The sequence below is a fragment of the Myodes glareolus genome, chromosome 13 (assembly GCF_982192425.1).
Source record: "Myodes glareolus chromosome 13, mMyoGla1.1, whole genome shotgun sequence".
Taxonomy (NCBI): Eukaryota; Metazoa; Chordata; class Mammalia; order Rodentia; family Cricetidae; genus Myodes; species Myodes glareolus.
Window position 1 is genome coordinate 10,902 of NC_142038.1, and position 25,018 is coordinate 35,919.

The 25,018-nt window shown below is 35.4% G+C and overlaps 1 protein-coding gene across 2 annotated transcripts in view; it reads right to left on the minus strand.

The window, feature by feature from the left end:
• Positions 1–5,866: 5,866 nt before the first annotated feature.
• The window catches only part of Tmx3 (thioredoxin related transmembrane protein 3), a 34,571-nt gene continuing 15,419 nt past the window's right edge, over positions 5,867–25,018 (minus strand). Inside the window, exons 7-16 of one of the 2 annotated variants that reach the window (XM_048419207.3) lie at positions 24,078–24,138; positions 23,317–23,394; positions 20,864–20,930; positions 17,759–17,857; positions 15,627–15,684; positions 15,437–15,490; positions 14,234–14,290; positions 12,403–12,532; positions 10,552–10,620; positions 5,867–9,977 (exon numbers count right to left, since the gene is read on the minus strand). In XM_048419207.3, the coding sequence (XP_048275164.1) occupies positions 9,720–9,977; positions 10,552–10,620; positions 12,403–12,532; positions 14,234–14,290; positions 15,437–15,490; positions 15,627–15,684; positions 17,759–17,857; positions 20,864–20,930; positions 23,317–23,394; positions 24,078–24,138 (931 nt within the window). In that variant the 3' untranslated portion in view covers positions 5,867–9,719. Of the gene's footprint in view, positions 9,978–10,551; positions 10,621–12,402; positions 12,533–14,233; positions 14,291–15,436; positions 15,491–15,626; positions 15,685–17,758; positions 17,858–20,863; positions 20,931–23,316; positions 23,395–24,038; positions 24,139–25,018 lie in introns of both variants that reach the window. The other variant, XM_048419206.3, reaches the window with a different exon arrangement.

The following is a 25,018-nucleotide window of genomic DNA, read 5'->3' on the forward strand; positions in this document are numbered from 1 at the left end:
TTTTTTTTTGGTTTTGAGAGAGGGTTTCTCTGTAGCTTTGGAGCCTGTCCTGGAACTAGCTCTTGTAGACCAGGTTGGCCTGGCTCTGCCTCCTGAGTGCTAGGAGTAAAGGTATGCACCAGCACTGCCTGGGCACAAGAACTTTTGAAAAAAGTTTATTGCTATTTTTTGAAAATGTTTGTATATGAGAGTGAATTTTCAATATACGTATACATGATCTGAAATAGTGGATATTTATGAGCCTCTCAACTTGAGTGTTGGTATTTGAAATCAGAATATATGAGAAACCATCTGCAGACATTTTAGCCAATAAACCAAGTCTTTCACAGATTAGCAGCAACAAGAAAAACAAAACCTAAGTAAATAAAGAATCAAATAATTAATTCTTGGGAACATTATGCTGTGTATAGTAGATTTGCAGCATAAAATGAATACAATTCAATGACAATTTCAAACAATTTATAACAGAAATGCTGATCACAAAGCTACATTCATAGTGGAAACACTGAGAGTAATCAATGGGATAATGAAAAATTAATTATGAAAAATAATTTAATATCTAAACCAATTGTTCTCAATCTTCCTAGTGTTATGACTCTTTAATACAGTTACTCAGGATGTAGTGAACTCCCCACCTATAAAACTATGTTCACTGCAACTTCATAGCTATATTTTTGCTAACGTTTTAAATGATAATGGTGTGGGAGAATTATCTGTATTCTGTCAATCATATTTTAATAAAACGCTGATTGGCCAGGCAGGCAGTATAGGCGGGAAAGCCAGACAGGAAGTAGGGGTGGAGCAAAGAGACTGGGAGTATTCTGGAAGCAGAACCTCCCTAGCCACTCCTGTGCAGACCACCGAAGAGGCAACATGTAAGCTGTCACACTGAGAAAGGTACTGAGCCCATGTGGCTAACATAGATAAGGATAATGGGGTAATATATGTTATAAGAGTTAACAAGAAGCCTGACCTAATGAGCCAATCAGCTTTATAACCATATGGAGTCCTGTGTGTAATTTTTCTTTGTTGCTTGCCGGCTGTTGGGGTACTGGGAGGGACGGAAACCCCAACAAGCCGGCCCTCATACTACATGATAATATAAATATCTGTAATTTCTGGTGGTCTTAGACCAGTCCTGTGATAGGTTTATTTGATGCCCCAAAGAGTCATGGCCCACCAGCTTGAGAATCACTGCTCTAAACTGATATAAATAAAAAAGATGAATAAATAAACAGCACTTAAAATGGAATGAAATTCAAAACCTGGGAAACATTGGAAAATAGGAACAAAGGGATTATACCAGTAATGCCTTTGAAGGAAATGAAATCTAAAATATGATAGACAATAATTGACTTCTTAAAATGATAAAAATAATTGAACACTTTGTTATACTGAATTTGAAACAGAGTAGTCATTTCCCTGGTAGGGAGAATGCCATTAGTACAAGAACGCATGACTTTGTTCCTTGTAAAATGTTAGCTGCTGAGTGCTGCACGCTGAAACATTGAATTACAGTCAATGGCCTGTGTCTCAAACATCTGAGCTGACTTAACTGTGTCAACCAGGTTTGAACATATCTGCATAGGAAAGTAGTTCAAGCTATTCTCATTAAACTGTACCACCCACTGGTGTCTGTCTTCATTCACATGCGAGGAATTAATGTATGATGGGAAATTACCCAGAAAGTCACACACAGTGCCAAACCAGGTCCTTCTTTGTAATGGATAACCCTGAAGCTCAGTCCCTTAAGCTTCATTCTGTGATCTAGTTATTGTCCACTCTTTTACCCTCTTCCAATGTACACAGTATACTGTTCCTACTCTTCTGATCTGAAGGGAGAAGCCATGTTCCACACAAATCCTTTTATTGTTTTGCAATGGATGCCCTAAGATATGACTCAAACTGGTAATTTTAGAACTCGGTGGTGCAGAATACTTGTAATACAAAAATTTATGGTGGTTAGCCAAGAGGATAGCAGGGGTAATGCCCTGAGGGGCTACAGACAGGATTCAAGTCCAACTCAATCAATATAGGAGACATTGTCTCTAAATTGCTTTTCTAAAAGCAGAAAAGTGCAATTGTTTAAGAATTATTAAACTTTCACAGCACAGAGGTTATGACCCTGTAATGGCCCCTTGAGCAGCATGTTAGAGGTCTTTGTCTGGGATGTGGGTCTTTTGGCTGGTTGTAAATCATGGTTGTATTATTTGTTATAGGAATGTACCTTAACAGCTTATTAATCCTGGTGAACAAACGTTTGCATCTCATGATACTAATATCTAGCAGGCATGGTTAGCATACTAATCTTTGGGGAATTTGGGATGCAGTCCTCCATTACTTAAATTCTACTTTGTGTGACTTAATGCCTCCTAAACTGGTAAATTCTTATACCATTAAATCTATTATCGATTATGCTCTAGCAGTGGAGTGCTACTCTACACAGGAGAAACTGTTTAAGAGCTCAACAAAATTAACTACAGTTGGATCCTAAACTTAATGTTAAAAGTACAGAACTTCTGAAAATAATGGAGAGACCAGTAGTTTCTGAGTTTGCCAAATTTGGTGATATATCTCTCCACATGCAACAACATAAGCACTACAGGCACCACCATTTGCAGCTCCCAATGCTCTGCTCTGTGCAGACACAGCCCAGGCAGTAAAGTTATTCAGAGACTGCCAGCAGGGTGTTGCAAGGATCACTTAGGACTATTTAGGATGAGGCAGGAACACACTAAATTCTGTGTTTGTCCACTGGCTCCCAGCCAGGCAGGAGAGGACGCACCACACCAGCCACAAGCCTCAGCAGGCGAGCATTCTAGTTTGGGAACAGCGGCCCCTCACCCTCCAAGCCCAGCCACTTATCTGCACGTGGGGAGAGCAGCACTTGGGGAGAGCAGCCTCGTGCACCAAGGCAGGACCCTCCTCCCCACCTGGGGACATTGGTCCCTTACTCACCTTGGCCCACCGCTCCTCAAATCTGTGGAGAGCAACCACTCATTCACCATGGTGCAGCTAATGAGTTAACAACTTCTCTCCCCACAAGGGAGCCCAAGGCACAGTGCATGAGAGAGACTGTGATTTCTTCAGGAAGTGCTAAACCTGAAGCATTGCTCCTGGAAGGACCCTCCCATTTGACTGATGGAGGCTCTGATTGGTTAGTGAGATCTGAGTGTCAGAACCAGGTGAGCACAAGGGATACAACACAGCATTCCCATCACTGGCTGCTAATCTAAAGACAGACATAGCCCAGATTGGCTGGAGTTCTAGGTCAAATTCAACAACAAGTCTCCTGGTAATGTAAATCAATGGATTTGGTTTTGAAAGGAAGTATACAAATTCAGAGACTAATCAGACAATGTTGCACAAGAGGAACACTGGGTAAATCAATAACATTATAAACAAAGTTCACAGTGGTGTTGGAACTGGTAACCACAGTTTCACCCTTTGTGAAAAGTCTTGGGTTCTGAGGATCTTAAACAACTCTTTTCCAAAGGCCCTGGCCCCACATCTTTACCAGCTCTCTCAAGCAAATTCCCAAGATTAGAAACAGAGATCTATTATTGCTCTATACATCAGGGAAAACTCCCAAAGCCTAGGCAGGTTGCCAAAGTCAGAGAATTTTAGAACTCTGTGGTACAGCAAGGATAATGCTCTGTGGGGCTACAGACAGGATAGAAGTCCACCTCAACCAGTATAGGAGACATTGACTCTAAATTGCTTTTCTTAAAGCAGAAAAATGCAGCTGTTCTAGAATTATTATACTTTCATGGTACAGAGGTAGTGACCCTGTAATGGCCCCTTGAGCAGCATGTTAGAGGTCTTTGATGGGGAAGTGGGTCTTTTGGCTGGTTACAAATCATGATTGTCTTATTTGTTATAGGAATGTATCTTAATGGCTTGTTAATCCTGGTGAGCAAACATTTGAATCTCATGACACTAATCTCTAACCAGCATGGTTTGCATACTACTTATCTTTGGGGTATCTCGGATGCATTCCTCCCTTACTTAAATTCTACTTTGTGTGACTTAATGTCTCCTAAGAACTGGTAAATCCTTATACCATTAATTCTATTAATTCTACTCTTCTACATAACAATTTAGCAGCAGAGTGCTACTCTACACAGGAGAAACCTTTTACAAGCCCCACAAAATTAACTACAGACGGATCCTAAACCTAAATGTTAAAAGTGCAGAACTTCTGAAGACCCAGGAGAGACCAGAAGCCTGTGAGTTTGGCTTATTTGGTGATATCTCTCCACATGCAACAATATAAGCACTACAGGCACCACCATTTGAGGCTCCCAAAAAGCTCTGCTCTGTGGAGACACAGCCCAGGCAGTGAAGTTATTCAGAGGATGTCAACAGGGAGTTGCAAGGATCACTTATAACTACTTAGGATGAGACAGGACGAGGCAGGAACTCACTAAACTCTGTCCACTGGCTTCCACCAGTCAGAGGGGGGGGGACCCACCACACCAGCACTGAGCCTCAACAGGCCACTCCACCTACTTTGGAGACAGAGGCCCCTCACTCGCCAAGCCCAGCCACTCATCAGCAGGTAGAGAGAGCAGCCCCGTGCGCCAAGGCTGATCACTCCTCCCCACCTGGGGACATTGGTCCCTTACTCACCTTGGCCCATCACTCCTCCAATCTGTGGAGAACAGCCACTCATTCACCATGGTGCCGCTGCCTAGCTGACAAACTCTCTCCCGACTAGGGAGCCCAAGGCGCAGTGTAGGAGAGAAAACCACTGATTTGATGCAGCTTCAGACTACTACATCCAAGATTTAACCATAATTTTAAATTTTTTCAGAATGCACGATTACTAGTGCCCTCAATCAATAGAAAATAATAAAGAAAACTAAACTCAAGTTCCCAAAATATTATTTATTAAATATTTGTTTTCATTTAAAGGGGGTTGGTTGTAAATGATTGGAGCTGGCCCCAAACTCATGATCACCCTATCTCAGCATCCTAAATTCTGGGGTATGTACAATCATACCTGTCTCCTTTGCTTCAAGTACTGTCTTATAGAATTTGTTTTGCATTTTATATTTTTGCTTTATAGCAACCAATGTGTAAAACGTTTTGTTGCAATTGTTTTGTTAAGCAAAAGTCACTTTTAAAAATTTATTTATTTTTATTTAATGTATATGAGTGTCTATCGACCTGTACCTCTGTGTACTACATGTGTAGCACTTGCAGAGACTAGAAGGGGGCATCAGATCCCTGGAACTGGAGCTACAAAGTGTTGTGAGCAAACATGTGAGTGTTGAGAATTAAACCTGGATATTCTGGAACAGTGATCAGTGCTCTTAATCATGGGACCATCTCTCCAGCACATATTTACTTTTTAAAATATTTTTTTACTAATTTCATTTTTCATTTATTTTACATTTCAACCCATTTCCCCTCCCTCCTCTTTTCCCATTGCATCACCCCTCATGCCTCTCCCCTGACTCCCCCCCCCCCATCCACTCTTCCTCTGTTTCTGTTCAGAAAGGGTCAGGTCTTCCATGGATGTTAACATGTCCTATCAAGTAGAGGTAAGACTAAGTTCTTACCACACTTATTTTTGACACTAATCCTCACTCCAATTTAGAATAATTGTTTCTTTCCATTCTCACACAGGAAACTATTAATTATCCTACTATTCCAAAAAGACAGGAAAATGTCATTTCAGCACGTTTTCTTCTAAAGAAATTCAAATATCTTACATACACACACCAAATGCTTGCACTCCAACGTGAAAATCAGATCAGTTCTCACCAGCTCACATGTCCAAAGTAGTCGTCTATGTAGAGGCATAACAAGACTCTCTTGGTTAGGGTTATCAGTATTGTGATGAAATACCACAGCCAACTCAATTCTTACAAAAACATTTAATCAGAGGCTTTCTTATAGCTTCATTCACAAGACATCATCACCATCATCATCATCATGGGGAATATGGTGACAGGCAGGCATGATGCTAGAAAAGCACCTCAGAGCTACATCCTGAGCCACAGGCAGTTTTGGAAACCTCAAAACCTACCTCCAGTGACATACCTGCATCTAACTCTGCCTAAATCATACAGAAATCTAAGTAAGATATTTACACATATTAATTAATAACCTTACTGACAAGGTACAACTTCTTGTGTAACATTTTCATTTAAAAAGTACAAAAGCTAGAGAATTTTCACAGGTGACTAAACCTAAATACTTATGCAGTTTTAATTTCAAAATTAAAATACTTTCTATCACTATATAAAATGCTAGAATTCAAAAATTGCAAAAAATAAGCCAAGAAAATTTAAAAATACCAGGAATTCAAATTACAGCAAATGGTTTTTTCCCTCTATCAATGACAGAATTCTAAATAAAGTGACAAGTCAACTAAATTTAAACAATAAATGTCAGCCAGTTAATGAGCTATGTGCCAGAGACAGGTACTTCATAATCTAGATAAGTGGCATTATCCTCATATCATATGTAATTCAGAAGTGGGCGAAGTTAATTGGCTTTCTTGATTTTACTAGGGTACAGCAAGAAAAAGGAAAATGGAGTTAAGACCACAGTCCCATACAAATGGTGCCCCCCACAGTACAGTAGGCTATCTCTGCTTATAACCTGCAAATCAGTGCCAACTTGTATTTTGGGCTCACTGTTTATGTTCTTATTCCACTGCCTCATAGCCATATGGCAAATTTCTGAAAAATACATATTAAGTGTAGAAATTATGCAATCATGTTTTTAATTAATTTATTTTAGAAAAAGAAAAGTTTGCAATTGATGACATAAGGCATAGTATTACAATTCAACAAGTTAGTAGTAATACAGACTTTCAATAACCTTTATAGCTTAGTCCAAACTAGAAAATTACTATTATTATTTTGCTCATTCTTGGGACTCAGAGACATTCAGAAAAAATATATATTTGTAAAAAATAAAACGACAAACTCAGTCCCTCCACTTAAATCTTAATATATTATACTGGCTTAACAATTTCTGCATAAGAATAGTTGAGTAATTTTTTTCCCTGTCCATTTCATCAGAAAACACTGATGAAAATATTTTAAAACCAAGAGCTACCAAGTCAAATCTTAGAAACATCAAGGACAATAAGATGGACGAAACAGAAACAACAGACGCTTTGCTTCAGCTCCTTAAGAGTCCTTTCCATCATCTTTACTTATTTGTCATTTCTAAACCAGGTCCAAATGTCCTTTAAAGAGAGGAAGAAAACAAAACCTATGTATCTAATAAATCTCAAAGAAGTTTCAAACAATAGAAGGTACAAAACTATTGACATACACAATAAAGGATTTCAGAAAGAAAAGATGGACTAAGCATGAAGATTCTCTGGAATACTCTTGAATGTTGAGCACCAAAGAGCTAAATTTTTGAATTTCAAAAATCAGAACTTTACACATGAAAGAAAAAGTGGAATTCCATTTTCCTGAAAGGATTCTTTAGTTGGTATTTAACCATGGAACTTATCACTGAATTAGAGGATCAGTCTTTTCCTAGATTATGAAGAAGTTGCCTTGATTCTGTAGTATGTTATCCTGGTAAGCAAACAGTATTTAGAATAACACATCAAGAGAAAAACACATGCATGAACAAACTTTAAATTTTGTTATATGAGCAACCTGACAATGCAGATAAAAATATCATCATGAAAAGCAAAAAGTATAAGTTTAATATAAGAAGAAATGAAACTATTAACTTATAAACCACTTACACATTTTTTTTTCCTCAGTGAAAACATTTGGAAAGTACAAATCGAATGAGGATCAGTATGAACTTGTTTCACAATACAGAACCAAAGTACTCATTCAAGAAAAGTATTGACAAAAACAAAGAAAAGAAACAAAAAAAAAAACAAAAAACCAACCAAACAAAATTCCCCCAAACTACCTCTGTGTTTCTGTTTACTGATGCAAAGCTGTGCCTTATCTTTTTTCCTACTGAGAACTTAAAGTTATTGATAAAATACACATGACTTTTGATAGTGATGACAATAATAAAATTTATTAGCGATACTCCCTATTTCCTCATGTCTCTCTCCTTACCATAGAGTATCATAAATGAATCATCTTGTATAAACTTCAGGTCTTTCCTCCTGCAAAAAGAATTAACCATTCGGACAACTATCATGAAGTCTCCCCAAAGAGTCTTCTTTATTCTTTGGAGGAGTTTACATTTCACAGCAACTATTAACAGTGTTTACTTCCAGCTTCCATTTGAAAATATTTTGAATTTTATGAAATTTCCTGTGACTTTATATTTATACCATTATCAATAAAGTTAATTATGAGTGAATAAATATTAAAAATAGATGTTTTTTAAAATATGAAAAGAATACCTGGATACAAACTATGACTAACAATTTCCTTGCTCTACAGACAGTTTCAGTTCAGTGATGATTAATATTGCATCAGAAGCCAGAAACTCCCCTAGTTACCAAAGAAGCCCTAAGAAACATCAGTGTTAGAACTGCAAACCGTGTTTGCAAATGTTCAGCAGATCCTTTCAATAAACCCAAAATTACTCAAAGAATAGCCACCTATATATTATATAATAAAAATTCTGAGATGAGCTAAAATGAAGGCTTCAAAATTAACAAGTTAATGTTTAGTAAACATGTTATCACAAAATACCCACTCTTAGACAATCTTTGACTGCATTCTGATCAAAGATGAGAGGTCATGAATGTCATGGAGGCAAAGTAGAAAGGCTAGAGAAGGGAACGTGAATCTCTTTGTTCCTGACATCCAAGTTTAATATGCTGATTATTCACTGACATGTCATGACCTCCAACAACAGCGGGGTGGCAGTAATTTTTAAATTATTAGTTCATATATTATAAAAACATGATTTATTACTTCTGAAAACATTCTTAACTAATAGAAATTTTAGAAGTAATGTTAGAAGTAACGCCATAAAATAAAAATAAACGAACAAAATACTAGGTTGCTTTGGTTAAAAGCAAGGAGTACTAAGAGGACTTCTACTTCTTGCAGTGATGGACAGTGCACCCTGCTGAGCAGCATAGGGCAGGGGCTAAAGCCACCACTCCCGCATACCCTGGTCATTCTGTAAAGGTCAAAGATTCTTTCCCCACTTCATGGGACCATAAGCCAGTATTATAATAATGCAACTGAGTATAAGTAAAAAAGTAACATTTCTCCTTTAAAAACAATTAGTAAAATAAAAATCACTATGCTATATAAAAACCTCACTATTTTTAAACTCAGAATCTTAAATTTTATATATTGAAAAAGTTAGTAGCTTCTCTTAAAACATCTAAATTTTAAAGACTTAATTTGTTTATATAAATTTTATTCAAAATATAGGAGACTTGACATAGTAGGTGAAACACTATTTCTCTCTGCAAAACCACATATCTTCCACCCCAATTTGTCAAGATAATATTCTGTCCAAGTTTTTTTTTAACTTTGTCATAGAACATGCACACAAAGGAGTGTGAACAGAATGAGTATCATTAAGGTAAACTGACACAATGGTCTGGTTTTGTTTTAAACAAACTCTTCATCTCTGTGCTCCAAATAAGTTACCATTTATGGAAGGATTACTTTAATTCATGCAGTTGTTATTAGCAAAATACAAGTAACACGTTCTCTTCTGTAAATAGATCATGATTAAATCTCTAAATTCAATAAATACTCTTTAATAATTTGAAATCCTATCAAATTTTTTGCTCCGAAGTCTCAATCTTTCTTCTTTTCTAATACATCCTTGGGCTCTTGCATAGTAGGCACTAGAGATTCTCCACTGATGGACTCCTGCTCTTTTCTCTCTTCTATTTGTTCCTGATTTTCCATTTCGCTTTTGGACACTTCATATCGCTCTTCTATATAGCCTCCCTCTGTGTCAGCTGTGTAGATTCCATAGCACATAATGCTGATGACACCAAGTGGCAGGCCGAAGAGAAAGCAGCCCAAAAGTGGAGAACTCTTGAATATAGACTGTGGGGAGAAAATTCAGTTGCACTTGAAAAGAATTCTGACATAAAAAGCACAATGTAAATTTAAGGCCACTTACTTAAATTTCAACTCACTGCTGCTGAACTTAGTTTCAACGAATACATACATTGAGCAATATGTACCATGTTAAAGACTCTAAGATAAAAACCATGCTCATACATGCACATGTGAGTGTACATGTGTGCAGAACTGGCTATTGGCAACAGGAAAAGGAACCAAGTAGCCTGAATATTTAATAAAGATCCTTCTTTTCTTGCATTACTCATGAAGATCTCTTAGATGGTTATTGTCTATATGAACTCCTTACTAATAAAGAATGCTAGCTACATTGTCATGGTGGTCTAGGATTCAACAAATGAAAAGTGACATGGAACAGCTAGCAAGACATCTGGGTTGAACAAATAAAGAAAGACATTCTTAGAGAATTACTGTCACATTTTCAGTCTATAATTTAAGTTTGCCTCTGAAGAAAGGTAGGTATGTGGAAAGAAAGAGGTGACTGAGAACCTCAAGTTTTTCAGTTATCAAGAATACTAAATTAACTGACAGAACTTACCACAATTGTAGATTTGGCATCAAACATTATTCTTTTCAATCTCTGCAAAATGCTATCACCTCCTTGGGCCTTCAATATAAGAAGAATAATATATGTTATGCATATAATAGTACTCTATTTTATGATACATAATCATGTAACTGGAGGCCATAAAGTTGACTAACAAAATATTACACATAACACCCCTAAATTCATGATAAATATTTATACCCCCTCATGTCCTATATTCCTAGTGTATCATGCTAATGCACCCTAAAAACTCATTCTGCCCTTACTCATGATCCTTGTGGTCTGCTGGAAGTGGGTTCACCCTCTCCAGGCTTGTACAAGCTTTAAATTTCTCTGGGCTGTGTAGACACACTGTGGCTGAAGACTTTCCTACTAAGTAGCGGCATCCTCCTGAAAATGGAACTCAACAGAGAGTGTTGAGAAACAGAAAAGTTCTTGAGGAAATCAAACTCTGGCATCTAGCCATCACAGAAGTCTGGTCCATTCTTGGAATTCTTAAGCTACAGGACCAATGTAATCTTTATTATAAAAATCTGATGAGGTTTCACTAACAGAAGGGCTCACACTACTATAAATGAATTTGTTATAATAAAAATATCATCTCTCTATATATCATATTGCTACTATGTGACTAAGAGAGTTTCCCCCAAATTATTGGCTTTAAACCAAGGTAGGTAAGCAAGTTGGTTTTTCAATGTTTGTGTAAAACTGAAACAAAAATATAGGAAAAACAGTAAATACTATTGAAGTAACAAAGACCCTTCCTGTAACATGAGGGCTGGCTTGTTGGGGTTTCTATCCCGCCTGGTACCCCACAACCGGCAAGTTCCAAAGAAAATCAATCACACAGAGATCTCTATAAGTTATAAAGCTGATTGGCCCATTAGGTCAGGCTACTTATTAGTTCTTATGAGTTATCTTAACCCATTATTCTGATCTATGTTAGCCATATGGCTTCGTACCTTTTTAAGCTGTCAGCTTACATGTTGCCTCTTCAGTGGTCTGCACAGGAATGGCAGAGGAACCTCCCTGCTTCCCAGAATTCTCCTGTTCTCATTGCATCACCTCTACTTCCTGTCTGGTTTTCCCGCCTATACTTCCTGCCTGGCCAATCAGCGTTTTATTAAAATACATGATTGACAGAATACAGATAATTCTCCCGCACCACCTTCCTGTTTTTTTCACTGAATTAGAATGTTTGCTAGTCACAGCTGATCTCCATTTGAGCAGGATTTCATGATTGTTAATATGACTTGCAACCTAGTTTGAGAAATACTGCAGTAAGAGTTACAGTAACAAAGGGAAAAAAGAAAATTAAGATCATGTAGTCTTTATGACAATTTTTCCATATGATTATTTTTAGAACTCTTTGTTAGAGCCATGATTCTCAATATATTTCTTGATTGCTTAGCAAACTGGTGTTTTTCACAACTTTTTAAAAAATAGTTATTTTTGGTAACTTAATTCAGTTAGCATTAATTCAATTTACCAAAATGGGTGTTATGTGCCATGAAAATTCTCTAAAAAATATTATTCTGCATCACAAACCTCTTATTATCTCTAATACAACCCTCGAGCCCAAGAGTACCTTTCCTATCACCATGACAAGCAAAGGTATTCCAAATAACTCTTTGAAGGACATTTGTACCTATGAACCTCTGCCACAGAAGAGTATGAGACTGAGTGAATGAGACAGGAGAATGCAGTGGGTGGAAGATGATTCCCTCTTCCCTCCAGGCAATGGCTACCTATTTTTTTTTTCCATGATCAGAGGTAAAGATCTGCTAATTTATCTTCTACATCCTTCTCTTCATCCCTCCGAAATGAATTTCAATTACTTACTGGTACTGTACCATCCAAAATGCTGTTAATGAACTGGACCATATCACTGGCATCCTTAATATGTCTATCTAGTAAAAAGTACTGTTGATTTGAAGTATTCAGTACAACTATGGTTGGGACTGTCAATTCACTAAAAACAAGTAAAAAGAAAAGAAAAAATTGTATCAAGCACAGTAATAATACCCTAATGCTCATATATCTCTGAGTAACTATAATTAGGGAAGAAAAGAGATTTTTAATACTTTTATCTCTGTGGTCTACAGAAAACTTTCAAATTTTGCATCAAATTTACCATTAACCAAGAATGTATGAAAATATTCTAACAATACCTGAGTAACAATGATTAAATATAAGAACAAAAGTTGTGCTTTACAAAATATAAATTTCTGCACAGTATTACATAGAATACTAGTAACATTTAGTCCTACCTCAGATGGCTAAAACCTACACAGGCAAGAGGACAGTATCTGGAGTCACACTGTGTTTGCATCTGCAATTTTCTCTCAACATTACAAGATGTCAGTTAAATAATTAGCTTCTTACAAGAATTTTTTTTTCTGATATAATAAGAATACCAACAGTACCTAACTTGCTAGACAATTACATGAAAAAATTCAGCATGGTACCTTGTATAGTTGAGTAAACATATAGAAAACATGTTGAATAAATAGTATTGTGAATTCTCTGTAGATTCTAGTTATTCTACTTAAGATGTATATCTACTTTGATGAATATTTACGTATATTGAATATTCATCAAAGTAGATCATATCTTAGCACATTTATCATAGCTTGAATATGAAATGGCCTTTAGAGATTCATGTGTGGAAGGCTTGATCCTTAACTGGCGATATTATCTTGGTAGGTAGGGGAATGTTCAACTGTTAAATCTAGTAGGATGTATCAAGTCACTGGAAACGTGCCCTTGATGGTCTGTCTCCTTTTTTTCTTCCTCTTCTTTTATTTCTTAGTCATCTAAGGCGAGAAGTATTAGACACACACTCATGCTGCCATGATGCTTATTTAGACTGAAAGCAATGGTGACCACCAACACTGACTGAGGGAGGAGCCTATGAGCCCCTATCCCTTTTGTGTGATTATTGGCAGTTAATGGCTTTCATGTCAGGAGGTTATCATTTTCTTCAGCAATATTACCAATGCTCCAGTCAACAACCTACCACACACTCATGCACACAACTCTAATTAAATTCAGTTGGGTCACACATAAAAAGAAGGTATAAAAGAGAGAGGGACAGAATGAGGTGGTAATAAATAAAATTTATTCTACAAACATATGAATCTACCAATAACTATTAAAACTGAAAAAAAAAGACTAGTGTCAAATCCTTCATGTACCTCCAATAACTGCATGTGGATGTCAGCCACCAACTCACAGATGGGGTCTCTCCTGCTACCTTGTGGTACACTGGGATCAAACTCAAGTTGTCAGGCTTGTGTGCAAGTGCCTCTACCCAGTGGACAATTTTACCAACCCATAATTACCTATTAAAATTATTAATGTATATATTATAAAAACCCACAAATATACATATTGTAGAATAATCTGATAATGCTATAAGTTATAATGTTGAAGCTGGAAATAATCTTTTATAGTAAAGACTAAAATGGAATCTCAATAAATTCAAAATAAGGGATTTATAAACCAAAACAAGGCAATTAATGGGAGAATGTCAGTATCAGACAATGATGTGGTTTCTTTTTTTTTTTTTGGTGGTGGGGCATGTCTTTACCATTAAGTCTTTTCCATTCTCTCAAAATCAGAAATACCAAAGTGGAAAAAAGGCTAGTAAAACCATCAACACTTTACTTACTCCATCAGCAAGGTGTTTATATAGTCATTTCCATCCATATGGCCAAACTGAAAATTTCTATAAGATACCAGCAATAGAGAGAAGAGAAAGAACACAATATTAGATTTAAAAAAAAGGTACACAACACAATGAGAATTTGGTAAGCACATAAACTTTAAATACTGAATAGGGAAATACCTATGATATGTACATAAAGTTTATGTTACTGTGTTTTGATAAGTACATGAGCAGTAACAACAAACTCTAAGATATTTCATCTCATTATACATGTTTAAAAGGCAGGGAAAGAAAATGTGCTCTCAGTAAAATGTAGTTAAGGAAAGCTGGTTTACCATGAAATAGATCACTCAGATGAGGTCTCATGTACCATTGGAAATACACAATGAACTTTCAGTAGGTTTGAAACATGAAGAAAATAATGAATCATGCAAGTTTCTCTTTCTGTTACTAGAGACAGCAACACACACAAAAATCTGGAACACAGCAAAATTTTCATTTCTAAGTAATTTTTACATTTTGTTAATTTGAATATTTGTTTTAATCATCTACCTGACATGTGATTGCTCATTTGAATTGTTTCAAATTTGCAAGTCTATGGGCATATTTTCCTTCCATAAAACACATGTCAAACACTCACAGGAAGCAGAAATGGATTTAATTATAAATAACTGGGTACAACTTCTCTAACTTGTAAGATGTGACATAGATTTATCCTCAGGCTGATCTGAAGTTCCTAGTCATTTACTGCAAATCTTGATTCACCTTTCAAAGTGTGATATGAACTCTCTTTTCTGGAAAGCTTGGGGCTAGAAGTGCTTCACATTTCTGAAAGTTTTCATGGTTTGGAACATTTGCACATAAACAATGAGCTCCCTAGGGCAGGGACCAAAATGTTAAGTACAGAATTAATTTTTTCTTCTATAGATACCTTATACATGTATCCTGAAGGAATCTCACACAATTCTTTAAAGCTGACTCTGTGCTCTGATCACTAACATGTGAGGGTAGCTGTGAAATTTTCTATTTATTGTCTTTTCAAAGCTCATGTATGTAGACCTTAGAGCATCTCAGATTTCAGATTTAAATTTCAGAGATTAGGATTACTCAATTTATCTTACTGTTTTAGATTTATTTAACTGTAACACCAAGTTACACAAAGACAACATTTCTAAAAAAGACAACTTTCAGAACACATGCACAAACCTGTGGAAGTGGTCTCTGAAGTCTCTAGCAACTTCCTGAATAACTGATTTTAATCTGTAAGAGAACAAATATATAAATATTTCACCTCCCAGTTAAAAAGTTTATTTATTCCATTTATAGTATCTGTCATTTTATCTAAATGAGACATGAATGACATTTGAAGGTTAAATCTGTTTCAAAGCAACTATACCTGGTATGTTCAAGTGATGTGTTTTTCTCATCAATAACTGCAATGGCCACAAGCTTTCCTAAAAGTAAGAATAATATCTTTCATCTACTGGAATTGAGAATGACATAGCACATTCACATTCTTGTCAAATATTACTTCTGCTGTAACTGAGAACTATCAGAATATGTTTCTAGATTTTGATTCCAATCATCCTTTACATGTTACAAAAAATTAAACCATCATATTATATATTGTTTGTAGCCTGGACCAATGGATTAGTCAACTGTAAATGATAAATTTCCTCTATGAAGTAAATCATAATAAATTTATAGTAATTTCTCTATTAAAATGTGTTATGCAACCCACAGACTGGCACAGTATTTTGTCAAAAGCTATACCATAAAGAGGACATTGATTTAAAAAAAATTAGTAAAAATAAGTCAAGTGATGGTAGTGCATGCCTTTAATCCCAGCACTCAGGAGGAAGAGGTAGGCAGATCTTTGTAGGCTTGAAGCCAGCCTGCCAGCCTGGTCTACAAGAGCTAGTTCGAGGAAAGGTAGGGCTGTTACACAGAGAAACCATCTTGAAAAACCAAAAAAAAAAAAAAAAGAAAAAAAAAACAGAAAAAATTGTTGGTACTAAAAATGCAATAGTTTATAACATGAAGGAAATGCTTTTTACATGGCCACTTCCTCTAGTACAATGGATCACCATTTACCAGAAATGATATATAGCATCAAACTGAGTGATATACTACTGATCCTGAAGTATAAGTAAAACATACACTATAAGCATACTGATAATATTCAGAAGGGTAGAACAGTGGTGCTCTGGTGGTGCTGGTGTGTGTTGATGGTGTTATGTTCTTAGCACTAAACCAAGCACTAGGAGAACAAAAATAAGGTACCACTGTTTACTAGCTAAATACCTAGCTTCAAGAAACTACTATTTATTTTAGGAAAGCAATAGTTTTTCAGAGTTATAAGGGAAGTTAAATGAATGTATATGCCTAAATAAACTTGAGTATTATTTCACAAGGGCAGGCACACAAATGCAAGATTAAGTATAAAACAAAACAAAACACATCATTCTACATTATTTTGCTGCTTTTTCTAATCTTGCCATGCATAATACATCTTTAAACAATACAATCTCAACTCACTGTTATCTTACTGTTGAAAACATCAGTCTATAAGGATTATTTCATTTCTTGAAATATTTTATGTTTAGTTTTTATTCTATGTTAATTTAATTTTCAAATGCCCCTTCTCTATAGCTGCACTTCCAACCCATGACCATGAAATTGTGAGAGGAAATACATGTGGTACCAACAAATAGATATTCCACTTAAAATTAGTCTAAGTATACACAACACTTTCTCCTAAAAATGCAAGTATCCTGTAAGTTTTGAACTTTCTAATTATGTGTAGTTAACTTCTATTTTCTTGCTTTATTTGTAACTTTCTATTATGACCTTAAGAAGTGAACAATATGACTGATTCCTACTCACAAGTAAAAGCAGACTTTAGAAAACTGTAAGAAAGCTTCTTCTCCTTCTTCTGTTTTTTGTCTTCTTCGAGACAGGGTTTCTCTGTAGTTTTGAAACCTGTCCTGGAACTAGTTCTTGTAGACCAAATTGGTCTAGAATTCACAGAGGCCTCTGACTCCCGAGTGCCGGTAAAGCTTCTTTTTAACTCATAGCTTTATGTTTTGTTTTGGTTTTTTTCCCCTCATTACTAAACATCCAGGCTCATTGTTTTGCTCATCACCATTAGGTGTTAGAAAAACCCTCAGCAGGGCAGTAGTGGCACATGCTTTTAATTTCAGCACTCGGGAGGCAGAGACAGGCTGATCTCGATGTGTTCTAGGCCAGTCTGGTCTACATAGTGAGTTCCAGGACAGGCTCAAAGCTACAGAGAAATCGTGTCGTGAAAAACCAAAAAGAAAAGAAAAGAGAATACACTGATCATCATATGAAAGAACATTTAAGAATATATACTTATAAATATGGTATGGATATCTAAATTTCAATTCTTAAAAAGCAGACCTAGTCTACTTTAGTTAGGAAATGAAGCTTTAAAAGAACCAGTAATTAAGTGTTCGATCAAAGCAAAATTCTGTAATGAAAAATAAATGGCCATATGCTTGTTACCTGTGTCTCCAAGTTCATACAAAAGGAAGCCGTCCATAGTAAGGTAGTTCTGAAACCTCTCCCTGCTGACCCATGAGGACAGATCTCCATCTTCATACTCTTGAAAACAAAAGCAAATGAAATATACTGGAGTACCAGATAGCTGTACTATCTCAATCAGGCAATGTGAATAAAGTATTTAATACAGTATTATTATTTTAAAATCTTAAGATGGTTCTAAGGTAGTTTGTTCTATTAATCAGATGTAGAAAAGGATTAATGAACAATGCAACTACTTACTATAGCATCAACTAAAATTAACAAAGAATTCAAATAAGAGAAACAATTAATATCCCCCAAATAAAAACTGAAGATATTTTGTAAAAAGTTGAAAACAAACTCCATTTACAAATTTAAAAGTAAGTTACATAAGTTAAATGCAAAGTTATTATAATCTAAATATTCATTTTTAAAAATGAAGTTGGAAAGACAGTTACAGACTGATCAAATGAAGACATATGCTCCTAAAATGACAACCTGGTAAAGGTTTTACCTGGTTCCTATGATTGCAGGTAATCTCTATTGTTTATCACATTTTATCTTAGTTTATAAATCTTTCTCCTATATACAACTTAAACACAAACATAAAACATAGTTCATGAGCTTTATTTCAACACCAAGTACTTCCTTTCCTAGACTGACAGGTAATAATGGTATTGGATGTAGTTCCAGGACAGGCTCCAAAGCTACAGAGAAACCCTGTCTTGGAAAAAAAATAGATTTCTGAAATACTTTTGGAAACATGATAATGAAATGAAAAAAACATTAAAAGTATGGGTCTTTAAATGCCTATAAGTGTGTTTTGACTATATTGTACCCACTGACTGAAAGGTGTGCTTTTCCTGTCACTTATATAGCTAAGTAAACTATTTTTAAGTAATAAAACTTACAGAATAAATGTCAAATTAAAAGTATTTGTGGAGGTGAATTTAGAAATTAGAAAACTGTACCTATGTTGTAGGGAGGGGCCTGCCTGTTTGTCCCAGCCGCCCATCTTCCTCTTTTCTGTTTAAAAAGGAGGTCCTTCTTTCTATCTGTTGCTTGTATTGGCTAATGGATAAAGAAACTACCTTGGCCTGACAGGGGCAGAACTTAGGTAGGCGGAGAAGATGGAACTGAATTCTGGGATAAAGAAAGCAGAGTCAGGGAGAAGCCATGGATCCTTCGCCTGAGATGGACGCTGGTTAGAATCTTTCCGATAAGCCACTGCCACATGGCGATATACAGATTAATAGAAATGGGTTAAATCAAGATGTGAGAGTTAGCCAATAAGAGATAAAACTAATGGGCCAAGCAGTGATGTAACTGATACAATTTCTGTGTGGTTATTTCAGGACTAAGCTAGCCAGATGGCTGGGACGAACAAGCGGCCTCTCCCTTGCAACAAACCTAAAACTACAAGGTGATTATTGGGCAAGAATCTTAATTCCATGTCCAGAGCAAATTTCCTAAAGACAGCTTATGATAAACTTAAAATTCTTTAGAAAAACTGTCCCTGTAGCATCCTAATGCTTCCAGAATCACAAATAATCAGCAGTAGAGTAAACATCTGAGGCATTATGGAACCTAGTGTCCACCTGAAAACTTCAAAATACTGTCTGTGAAATAGTAACAAAGCTGGACATGTACAACACCTGCAGAAATTGCACCTACTACTTCTGTCTCAAGCACAAAAGGCATCTGAAGCAGGAAGCAAGACAAAAGGAAGGAAACTTTCTTAAGCAGGCACAAAGAATATATAAAATCTAAACAGATGTAACTTTTTTTTTTTTAATTTCCATGAAAGTAAAAAAGGAAGGTATCTGTGTTAAGGACCTCTTAGCAGGACTAGAGTAAAGAGATGAGAAGGTTGATTTTAGATACTGTTAATAAGCATTTTAACTTGGGAGAAAAAAGAAAATACTCTACTTTAAAAATACATAAAATAGTAACAATAGTGAGCACTGTAGTAGCTGTTCTGTCATCAAACTGAAGGAAGGTAAAGACACAGATACGGGCTATGTCTCTCCTCTCATTTTTATGTATGAAAGTTCCTCTCAAGTTCCTTTGACAGCAAACATTTGACTGGTGATAACTGAAAACATTAAATAACTAACCCCTGAATGAATGAGCCTATGAACTACTTTCTATTTCACTGTATAAATCTCTTTATTTAATGTTTAAGTGACGTAGGAGCTTCATTAAGTAGGTTAACACAGTATACCTCCTGTATACTAACAGCATATACAGTAATGATGATTGTATATCAAGAAATTAAAGTTAGTTCAATTAAACACAGCAAAAAAACAAGATGCTTGGTTTTTTCAGCACAATTATCAAAACAACATGTTCCTTTACGGAAACAAAGAAAAAACTTTGTCTTTAGTGGTTCAATAATCAAGTGGTTACCTAAATATATAGCCCATGTTTTTTAAAAAAAAAAGAAAAATGAAACATAGTTACAAAACGCCTTTAGAATTTGTTTTGAAATGCTTCAAAAGAGAAACAACAAAACTAAAGCAAATACAGCAAGATCCAGTTAACCATTTAATATTACTGTGAGAATTAGGGTTGTAGTATATCATTCTTTTTATGATGCATGGGTGATATCAAAATAAAATTTAGCTGAAATTAAGTATTCACTTTAAGGAAGTGTTTTCAGACAGAGGGGGAGAAATACTTAAAGAAGGTATAGGGTTCCTATTTTCTGAGGATGTTTTATTTTATCTGTGTGTGGTGAAATGTTAATTACCCTCTTAAAAATCAAGTCTGAACATTTTAATGCATAGAAATCGCATACATATTATTCTTAAACTGGCAAATAATTTCACACACACATGCCCCCCCCGTGCACACGCGCGCACGCACACACACACACACACACACACACACACACACACACACACACAAAATCACTGAAAGAAACTAAGGATGAAAGTGCACTGATGGAAAAACGAAGGGTTAAAAAGATCATTCTACCATTGGGAACTGTGATACTAGCAGCTCATAAAATTTTTTATAAACACTTCCTTGTAAGAATGTTGCAATTATGAAAGGCTTTATATGAGTTAAAGCTTTGGAACTTACCATCATAAACAAAGTAAGTGTTATCTTTGAAAACAAGCACAGCGGGCATCTCTTTCAGTGTCACATACTGCGGAAAAATATGAGAAGTTTAAGTTCCAACACTAACAATTCAATTAGTACCTACAATTTCAAAAGCACAAGGAAAGAAAAGAACAAGAAAACATACACACAACAACAAAAGACTAAGAAGAGTACAATCTTAAATTCTGCCAACTTTTCTGTCTGAATATTTTCAGGCATCTCCCAGAAATCATCCTGTTTGACCCAAAATGTGAGAAAAATCAGACTACTCTTAAAAAGAGTTTCAAAAGGAACACTGATAGCATTCTGGGTTGGAAAAGATGGAGGATTCTGGAGCACAGAACAGTAGGATCAACACTTCAACAGCCTACGTAAGGATGTCATTCCCCACCACTCACCAGCTATGTGATATGCAGCCACTTTACCTAGGGAGTAGACTGCCTCATTCTAGATACACAAAGTGTGTGGATAGCATGATAGCATTCTAGAATCACAAAGCTTATGATAATTATGAATGACAATAGGAAAGAAGAACTCTACAAACTGCTTTTGAAACACAATTGTCATTCATAATAATTCTCCTAAAAGTACTTTTTCTATTTTGCATTTATTTCAAGGTAAAAATATGACTATCAGAAGACAAATAATTTGGCTAAGCAATTGCCCATGAACACATGAAGCATAAAAATAACAATAAATAAAAGGACCCAGGTTCATTTCAGCACAGAGGCCATATAATAAAGGGTCTTGAAACATTATGACTAAGATTTAAACATCATGAAAAGAACTACCTTAGGTAGTGAATAAGCTCTTAAACATGACTAGATCCATTTGCTCTTGGCAACTCATCCACAAAAATGATATAAACGTTCTATTTTAAGCACAAAATATTCCCTTACAAAGCAACAAAGTGGTCCTTCCTGAAGAACTTGTAGCAGATAATCCAATTCTATATTCATCTGTCTCCTACATTCCTTGACGTTCACTAACACATTGCATGAGGTAGTTGGCCTGTTCTCTATAGTTTTAGTTTTTCATTTCTTTGTTTTTTAAATACAAAGTTTCATGTAGCCCAGGTTGGCCTTGAGCTGCTGCTTCTATCTTCAGGTGTACAATATCCTGCCCAGATAATTCTACAGCTTCAAAGATGTAGTGGTTATACGACTAGGTGCCTTTACTAAAAGTCATATGCCTGAATACCAAAATGGGAGGGTCTCACTGTAAAATATAAACATCAATACTTAGATCTACAAAGGAGAAATCTCAAATTAAGGATATGAACATGATCTGCTCTGAAAAATAACGTCTTACAACAAACTAGGAAAACCGGAGTGGATTTTGATTGGAAAAAAGTAGAGGTTCTTCAATAAACTCAAATCATTTCAGAATTCCCATTATAATATAAGAATCGAGATATGTACTAGACCAGTGGTTTTCAGCCTATAGGCTGAAACCCCTTTGTGGTCAAACTACCCTTTCACAGGGGTAGCATATCAGATATTCTGCATTTCTGATATATACATTACAATTCATAACAGTAGTAAAATTAGTTATAAAGTAGCAATGAAAATAATTTTATGGTTGGGTGTTACTATAACATGAGGGTTGCAGCATTAGGAAGTTTGAGAAGCACTGTATCAGGTGAACACTCTTAATTTATTTTATATCCCCCTGCTTTTTTATTGACTATCAAGCTCAAAGGTCAACTGATATCTGGACCTACTTTCACACTTGTTCAATTCATTGTGATCTTAGTATTTTCAAATGAACTTCAACTTCATTATACACACACTGATGTCCAAGACAGGAACTGATTTCTGCTTGCTTCTATTCCCTTATCACAGTACTGGCTAATGTTCCTCAGAGAGGTAAGGCATGTTCTTGTCTTGGGCATCTGTCTTACTTGTCTCTGATATAATCTGTTCCTGGACCTGTGTGGGGCTCTTTCACATCAGGCAGTTTTCAATTCAAATGTTTTCTACTCAGATAGACCTCCCTCTCTTCTTTTCTTCCTATCTTTAGTTTTTGGACAAAGAAAGGCAGAAAAGTTGTCCATCTCTACCTATTCCAACTCTCAAACTACCTATTTACTTTGGTAGCAGCAATGAAAATTTGCTTCTGTAATATTTATTTACTACAGTGTTTGAAAGGCCAGGAGAAGACTATATTTGCAGCATACTTACAAGCATCTTTGGAGTTTGATGTATATCACTGCTCACCAGTTATTTCACAGAGAAAAAATTACTAAATCACGACAGTCTCTATGTGCCATGATTTTGTGGATGTACTGGCTCATGAATTATAAATAGTCTGACACCAATAGTAAAAATTTCTCTCTTTTCCTGCAACATTATGTATAAATCAGATACATAAGATCAAATAATAATTCTTATGAGTAATTTTTTGTCATTAAACCAGATATTAAATATTACCTCAGGAACCACATCTTCAGAGGCAGAAAAGAAGTATGTATATACAATTAATTCTGATGCAGCATCTATGTATTTCTCCTATGATAATACAAACAGAAAAAAGGTATCATGAATAACAAAGATCAAAATTTGGTTCTCATTTAACAATCAAAGCTATTTATAAGCAGTATATTTTCTACCATGTCACCTTCCAGAGAAAGGAGAAAATATAACCAAACAAAATACACTGTTGTGACCACAAACAATCACAGCAACTAAGTGCTCCTAGCCTCCCCGTCAAAGAGAACTGATAAATTATAACACAAAGTCGATTTAGGTTATTAACAGAGTAACAATGATGAATAATGATGGTGGTGCTGATAGGAGGGAAGGTATGCGGAAACACATAGACATTAAGTAAACTTAGGCACAGTGTTTTGTTTTACAAAGGTACCATTTCACTGTAGTTTCCAGACTTTCACTTAAAGTGTTTAAAAATGTTAAAATTAAATAATGAGGTTAATTACATAAAAATTACTATGGCAGCGAATATTTACTCAAATTTTTCACTTACCCAATTTCATAATGGCAAATTTAGTAAGGGAGATTAAAGAAAGTATTTTCATTGTAAAAAATATTTAGATAAGCTAAAATATTTTGCTTTCAAGTTTTCATAAAATCATAGCTGTATAGTAAATAAAACTACAATAGGTATGCTTATGTGAAAAAAAATAACTTCATACTTTCAAGGGTGATTCTCCACCAATATAAACAAAAAATACCCGATGTCTCTTCTGTACATGGTCGAACATTTGTTGACTTGGAAGTGGCCGAATCAGAGCTCTATTTGAAAAGAAAACAAATTGGTATGAACTAAAGACAGTGCACAATTCATTTCAATTATGTGATAGCTGATAATGTTTATAGTATTAGCAATGTTTTACCTGCACTTAAGTATATCCCAAATCTACTCAAGTAAAATTTCAGTCTATGGTGCTTGTGTAATACATAGTAATACTTTATGTAGTACCCAGAATTAAATCTGGCAGTTTCAAAAATATCTCTTTAGAAAACATCAATAATATTTATGATTAGTGAGACACAATGATTTTTCACTTACAGACCTTGACTAAAAGCAAGACAATTCACCTGAAAAAAAATTCCTTTTCAAAAGCATATTTAAAGAAACAGATTATGAAACAGTATCCCAGGAGTCAACAAGAGCTAAAATTAGCCAGGTGGTGATAGTGTAAGCCTTTAATCCCAGAACTTGGAGGCAGAGGCAGGTGGATCTATGTGAGTTTAAGGTCAATCTGGTCTCCACAGAGAGTTTCAGGACAGGCTCCAAAGTTACACAGAGAAACCTTGTCTCAAAAACCAAAACAAAATAAAAGGAATTAAAAATTTATATAATATGATTCAATCTAAATGTTATATACTTCTTAAGTACCCTATGGAGGTCAAAGACCCAAGCTTCTAATTTATATTATTATTAGTTATTTTCAGAAAAATAAAATGTAGCAATATTTATACAACAGCATAAAGGGAAAATATTTCTATGCAATGTATCATAGTCATTTAAAAAATGAACACATCAATACTAAAGGGTATTAAAAAACATATCACTTATAAAATACAGTTAAGAAATGAATGCTTTTTTCTTTTAAATATGGTATAGAACATCATACTTTCAGTACTCAAAACTTACAAAATAAATAGAACC